Source organism: Cucurbita pepo, chromosome 11, assembly GCF_057944985.1.
Source record: "Cucurbita pepo subsp. pepo isolate OVF chromosome 11, ASM5794498v1, whole genome shotgun sequence".
NCBI lineage: Eukaryota > Viridiplantae > Streptophyta > Magnoliopsida > Cucurbitales > Cucurbitaceae > Cucurbita > Cucurbita pepo.
In genome coordinates, this window is record NC_141808.1 from 5,218,483 (window position 1) to 5,225,974 (window position 7,492).

Below are 7,492 nucleotides of genomic sequence, written 5' to 3' on the forward strand. Positions count from 1 at the left end.
AATTCCCCAAGAGAATTTCGAAAAACTTAATTCGGGACTTTTGAAGCACGTGCTAAAAATACTGAGTAACGGTTGATGTTTTACGAAATTTTCTTGGTGAATGATCAACCTTGATGATTTATAATAGAATGTCGAAAATTAGGGTTTCGATTTTAAACACTTTTTTTTTACTGTTTTATACACTCCTTTTTTGTTTTGTTTTTTTTTTATCGTCATTCCATTCTAAATCGTCAAGCTTGATCATTTTCTCAGAAAATTACAAAGAAACATCGACCGTTACTCAGTTTTTTAGCACGTGCTTGAAACGTTCCGGATTAGGGTTTCGATTTTAAGCACGATTTTACTGTTTTATACACTCCTTTTCTTCGACATTTTATTCTAAATCATCAAGCTTGATCATTCCTAAGGAAACTTTCAAAAAACATCGATCGTCACTCAGTTTTTTTAGCACATGCTTCAAACGTCCCGGATTAGGGTTTTGATTTTAAGCACATTTTTACTGTTTCATACACTCCTTTTCTTCGACATTTTATTCTAAATCATCAAACACTAACATTTTGACTAGAGAGAGTAGGGGCCTCTCATGGTCGAGGCTTCTCGAGTCGATCTTCATCCTCGTCAAAGCTTTTCTACTAATAAGCTGACATTTTAGTGACCAATGGAGGCTCCCAAAGTACTTCTCCCTTTCAAATCAGCAAAATACCCAACAAAATTTTGATACGTTCACAAATAATCCCTCCCCTTTTTAAGTTGTTTCAGAAATATTTCAACTCTTTCTAGAATTGTTTTTATATCTATCAACATGTTTGCTTTTTTTTTTTTTTTTAATCTAAAACTAGTGTTTACCTTATTTACATCTTAAAATCCTGTATTTCTATGGACATCATTTCTATTCAAATTAGGATTCTGAACTCTCTACGCCCTCTGGGATAAGATATTTTCCAAAACAAGCAAATCGTAATGATAAGATATTTTCCGAAACAAACAAATCATAATGATTGTTGGTTCTATTTTCATTCGTTTTTGATGCATTGCAATGGATTCAGCAAAACTCTTCTTATAAGGATAGCCTTTTTCTTGATATCTTTGATTAATTTGGTACTTATTCTTATGAACTAATGAAATATCTATGATTTTATTTTCCTTTATTACTCTTGTCCTCTCTAGATCTTTCTAGATTGCTACACACATGTTTTCTAAGTTAATTCCAATAATAGTTTACTTTGAATTAAATTATAAATGGACCCTTTGTCCTTAATATTTATTTTTATAAACGGTACACTTGGTTTTGAAATTTTAATGGTGTTCCATAAATCTATATTTGCCGTGATTTTAAAATTATTTATTAGATATAAATTTTAATTACTTTCCATTTGTAACTTTTCCATTCTAAGGAACCTCCACGAACAGTGTGATACTGAATTCATGATCTTCTCCTCCTTCAAAGCAATGTCAATTATGTGGTAGCGACTTTAGTACAGTAGAAAAATAGAATCGTTAAGTATTGTTTCTCCTAAATGTAAAAAAATCCAATTATTGAAAACAGGCCCAACATCGTGGCATGTTGTAAACCGAATTTTGAAAGCTAAAATAAAAATGATTGAAACATTTTTCGGCGTTAAAAGATTATTCAATCAGTTGACGGAGTGGTTTCAGGTGGCGCTGGTTTAGCACAGATGGGAGGGTTTTGCTTTCCAGAAACGGTCGGTTTCACATTTGCACACTCAGACACAATTGGCCCTTCTTTACCACTATAAGTGAGGTCAATATCAGCAATTTCCACATCCTCACATGGATGACTTTTACTGCAAACAAGTTTGACTGCAACGGGAGTAGAAGATGTGCCCCTGATATTCTTGAAACTAACTTTGCTAATCTTAATTGTTGATGGAACCTGGATGTTCAAAACAAACATTAATTAATACTTGTTCAAAAGAAAATAAGTTGGAAACCAACGAGGTTCGAATTTAATACACACCTTTCGGTTGCATTGATTCCATGGACAATATTCTTGATCTATGATGATAGGGTTGGCAACATTTTCCATTTCAATATCTTCAAAATGCATGTCAGAGGCTGGGTATGAGACGGCAGAATCTGGCCATGATTTGATCCTGACACCATTTGTAGTACCGATTAATTTGCATTTCTTCACTGTAACTCCTACCACTTCTTTTTCAGTTTTATACTTGCCCAAGCTGCCTATGCTAATGCCATGTCCCGGTCCGCAAGTAACATCACTAATGGTTATTTTTCTGTTAGTGTATCCTACAGATATACAATCATCTCCCGTTGCGATTGCGGTATTGAGAATGTAAACGTCTTCTGAATCACCCATGTGAATTCCATCGGTGTTGGGACTATGCTCTGGTGCAGTAATTTTCAGGTGATCGAAGGTAAGATTCTTGCCGGCCAAAACATTGATATGAAAATTCTTGCTATCCAATGAAGTTATGTCCTTCACTATCGAATTTGTGATGAAATTGAACTTCAAATTCTGCTCATTTTAAACAAACAAAGAAAAAACACTCCCGTGTTAAAACATATAATGCTAACCCAGATTATGGGTTCTTTCTATAATTAGAGTAGTACGAGCATTTACCATGGGAAGCTTTTTGCATTCTTTCTTCAGGTGGCAATCATTCTTTTCCCAACCAGCTTTTCCTTGGCCATCGAAAACTCCAGTACCAGCCAATGTCAAATGATCGACGTATTCCATAACAAGCAACCCATCTCCTTCCGTGTCGGTAGGAGAAGCTTGTAATGTTCCTTCAACTAGAAGCTCAATAGGACTTTTACATGGACCTTTGAGCCTGGATTCTCCTAATTGATAAGTTCCTTTTGGAACTAATACTTTACTTGGAGTAGCCGACGCACATGCTTCCTTCCATGCATCTGCTAAAGCCTGTGAATTCAACCATTTCATTTGAGAGAAATATTTTATACAAAATGAAATTTTAGTTTATCAACTTAAACAAAGGTTTATCAACTTAAACAAATATACACGTACTTGAGTAACATCAGCATTAGGTTTGGCACCAAATTTTGTAATATCAAAAACACCGCTAGTAGCATCAGCGGTAGCATTAGCCACCAACAATAGCAGTAGTGGTATTAATGCCATAAACTTTGATATCAATCTCATCCTTTCTAGTTCACTTGTCTCTTCTACTTTGCCTTATTTTCTTTTGGTTCAAGTTCCCAAACTTCTTAGAAATAACAATTGATTTGAATGCATTCACCAACTCAAACTCTCTTTATATACCAACACAAAAATAACCAATTCAAACTACCTAAATTTGTTAAAAAATAAGTATGTGGTTTAAGGCAGGCCCTATAATTAGTTTTACCTTAAATGATGGAGGACTGGTCTAGCTCGAGCGTAATTCCTTTATTAAATTTCTATACTAGATAAATGTACATACCACAATTTTCAACAAATGAACCACCACAAAAAAAAAAAAAAAAAAAAAAAAAAATTATCCCCAAACACTTTATCAAAAAATTCTTTAAAATAATAAAAAAAAAAATATTAGTTTTCAAACTATTACTCCATACTTTTCTTACGTTTATTCCTATCTCACAAGTTTTCCTCTTTTTCTCCCAGAAATATATCGATGAGAATAAATATTTTTGATTTTATTGTTATTACCGTGTATCAAAAATATATTAAAACGATGTGATGGAAAAAAATTTCTTTAGTCATTTTTCAGCAATATTGGTCCGTCGAGGCCCGTCCATGCCCAAATTGCTTAGTCGGGCTTGTCCATTTCCAATCCTAATGGACAAACCCTTGATCCAATTTTCTCTCAATTCTTCACATGTCTTGTTAGGTGATTGATACATTCTATTGGGCGCACTTGCGGTATGTTTTTCATAATCAGCTCTAGAGAATTTGTAATCTATTTTTTAGAATCCGCTCTAGAATCACATTCATTCACTATCAATTATCATTTGGGACATTTAAAGGTATAGAATTTTATCTGTGGTTTTCTCAATTATTCCGGATGAATGGAGTTGTAGGGTTGCTTGTGATACGTTATGCGGAGTACACTTGGTTTGATCAAGCTCCCCTTCAGCTGTGTTTTTTTGGATCTTTATGCGGTCTCTTGCAGAAAATAGGTCTCCATCTTCGATTTGTGCCACCATGTAGTGTTTGGGCAGGGTTCCCTCTACCTCCTTAAGCTGTTCTTGTTCCTTTTTTCAATGAATTCCCTTAAAGTTTCTTTTCTAACGGAAACAAGAAAAGAAGCAAAATTGAGCCCAATGGTGTTATCCTCAAAGATATTATTTTCCTTTCTGGGATGATAACCCACCGTGAATTATGAAGTCAGTGGATATCATGTAAGGGGTATGGAATTAAATGATGAAAAAAAAAATTGGAATTTCAGGCTATTTCGCGGTTGAACGACGCATCAGTGCATAGGCTTCACGCGCACATGGAGGTGCGAGTAACCAAGGAGTGGGACATGTGGGTCAACGAGTGTAGTACGCATGTGGGTGGTGGAGGCTTATTTCAAGTTTCCGCTCGTTATGTTCAACTCCTTTTGACCTGTTTTATCAATATTAGCTTATACTAACTTTGAAAATCATTAGATATAGGTCAAATTAAGAGAATTTGTGACGAAATTACCATATTATGAACCATTATGAAAGCAAAGGAATTGACGATTCATGTAAGTAGTATATCGAAGCTCCTAAACAAGCATGTTACCATGGAATTAAGAGATAAAGGCGTTGAATGTATGTAAATGGCATGAGTTAAATAATAATAATAATAATAATCATGAATCCATGCATAAAATGTGAGCATATTTGAGAATCGTGATTAGTAAGTATGATGTATGACTCTAGTTTATGCTTATGAACTATTTACGATGTGGAGATGTGAATGAGTATTCTTAGTCTACTAATCCCTGCAAAACCCGTGACCAATGCGATGTGTGCCAAGTTGGGAACAATGAATATTTCTGACCAGAGAGTTTAGCAGACAAACCATATTTGACCGAGAGTGAGCCTTGCATACGAGTCTAAAATTTGTAGTAAACATAAATAGAGCCAATAAATAAAACTTAAGGTTGCTAGAACACCTTAATATCAATAGAGAGGTCCTAGTAGATGAGACTAGGAGCCAAGGTAATGGTTGGAGGGAGGACCCTATCCCGACCAAAAACCTAAAAATAACCCATTGTGAATAAAACTTAAAATATTTCAAAAAAATCATAAAATTTGTTAATGATAAGTTTGCAAGTTAGGAGTAAATTAATTACTCATCAAAATTATCTTTAATTTTTCTTTCTAGATAAATGTGAAGTAATGTGATCGAGATGACTGTGTAGTCGAGTTGGAGACTTAGGGATCCTACCTAGACCCGTAATTTGTGTCAATAGTAAGAACAGTGAATCAAACTTTCGAGTAAGGCGGATATTGTATTAAATTTATATTTCACATATCATATAATTTTTAAAAATTCAACTTTGTTCGAGTTTTATTAAACACAAATGGAAAGTTCAAATATTTATAAGCTAGATCTATTAAACTTTTTTTTTTTTTTTAGAATCTAAAAATTAACTAAACAAACAAAATTTTGAGATTAATTTCCGAGCATAATTAGTTGGTTTCTTCGTATGTATAGATCCACATTACTCCATACAAAGCTGAGTTACTACCTTACAAAGAGTAGCCAATTTTATAGAATTAATACCATTTTTGTATGCAGTTTTTTTTTTTTATTCAACATAGATATTAGACATGTATGGTTAAACTACTATATGGATCCCTTTTGACATTTGATCATTTTAATATCTCTACGTTATAAATGTTCGTTGTTTTTTGTTCTTGTATTTTTAAATTTGGTTCATTTTGGTCTATATACTTTTTAAATACGACTACTTGAATTTCTGTTTGCAAAATTTTGACCTACATTTTATACATAATAGAATTCATTTAATACATATAGACTATATTTAAAGGAGTGTGAGATAGAAAATGAAAATGAACAGATTAAGATGATCCCCTCGGACCAAAATTGACCTATTGAAAATGAATAAACATAAGTAATTTAAATCTATTAGAAATAAAATAATCTAAGTTACCATTCTCAGTTAAAATAACTTTTAGACATTTGTAACAAGTTTATTATGGTAGGCGTTGCATTAGAGCATTTCATATGTTACTATTCCCATGTTCCAACGTTATCAAAGTGCTAGTAAATTCATGTCTAATCAGATTAATCTAACACGTTAAGAATATATTTTTCATAGAGTTAGCAAAACTTTGTAAGTAATAATTGTTGACGAACTATTTGTTCCAAATAGATATGTGTTGGTGGGAGGTGGTGCAGATGAAGATGAGAAAGGATAGTTTTATCAATATATCAGCCCGTTAAATCTATAGTGTATCTCCAAGAAAACAGGAATGACTAATAAACATTATAGATCAACTAGTTCCAACGTGCATAAGCTTAGTGTTTAATCCAAAGAAATGTCATGAGAATTTATGTCTTAAAATCCCGTAATTAATAATTTAATTTTAAATTTTTTATTTACCGTTTAACATTATCCATTATATGAAAAATTGAAAGTTGGTCGGCACACAGAAAGATCATGTTTAAGTAGTAATATAAATTATTTATAAAATATGGATAAAGTTGGGTACTTATTCTGACATCAGTGTTGATATGAGTTACTTTGTAATTGTTACAAATTATTTGATCAAAGCCTTACGAGTGAAAATATGAGTAGAGATATCTTGAAGAATGAGTTTGTGTAGGACTGAGCCAGAATAATTTATCTTTTTTTTTTTTTTTTTTATATAAATTTTTTACTTGAGAAGATTAATATTTTACCGTATGATTATATGCAACTCGATCTTAATTACAAGTGAGTTACGAACTCCTACGGTTTATCATTTGATTTGTAAGGTGAGAACAACTTTCATAACCAATTCAATATGTCTTCCATTTTAGAGATTAAACAAACAGAGAGTTGAGAACATGTCTTATGAGATGTAATTCACTTATTTTCATATAAAGTAGGTAGATGAGTAGTTTTCTAAGTGATGACATGAGAACTTGAATAAAGGTCCCTACCCTCTTATCTTGGTTGGATCATGAACAATTGTTCTTTCAAGAATTTTTGGTGCTTAGTTACGTTACAAGGGCAAAACAAACTTTTGACCTAACCATAATTACAATCAGCTCTTAAAGGATCTAGTAATAATTTCATCTAGGACACAACTTGTCGTGCAGCGTAGAGGAGTGCAACTCTAGATTTATTGTACGATTGAAGCATGCTAGGGTAACGTCACTAATTAACCTAAAAAAATTAGGGGCATTACCGATAATCTTTTGTTTTAGACAGTTGAAAATAGTAAAATATCAAGATTATTCTTAAAGTAAATTAGTTTGTGATAGAATTAAAAACATGGCTTAAAATTACTTTCATTCATTAATATAATAATTAATAATAACGAACTTAAAATAAAAGTGGAC

General features: G+C 32.6%; 1 protein-coding gene across 1 annotated transcript; it reads right to left on the reverse strand.

Annotated features, from left to right (window-relative positions):
* Positions 1-1,606: 1,606 nt before the first annotated feature.
* LOC147790145 (exopolygalacturonase-like) lies at positions 1,607-3,139 on the reverse strand. Its single transcript, XM_087128339.1, has 4 exons — positions 3,011-3,139; positions 2,603-2,905; positions 1,979-2,497; positions 1,607-1,894 (listed from the first exon to the last, which is right to left on the reverse strand). Exons 1-4 carry the CDS (start codon positions 3,122-3,124, stop codon positions 1,631-1,633), a joined length of 1,200 nt encoding a protein of 399 aa, XP_086984465.1. The 5' UTR covers positions 3,125-3,139; the 3' UTR covers positions 1,607-1,630.
* Between the last annotated feature and the right edge of the window lie 4,353 nt (positions 3,140-7,492).

Coding starts and splice junctions, on each gene's coding strand:
- LOC147790145 (XM_087128339.1), bottom strand. CDS start 3,124: ATGGCATTAATACCACTACTGCTATTGTTGGTGGCTAATGCTACCGCT. Junction 2,906..3,010: donor CTAATGCTGATGTTACTCAA/GTACGTGTATAT, acceptor TTGAATTCACAG/GCTTTAGCAGATGCATGGAA. Junction 2,498..2,602: donor AATGCAAAAAGCTTCCCATG/GTAAATGCTCGT, acceptor TAAAATGAGCAG/AATTTGAAGTTCAATTTCAT.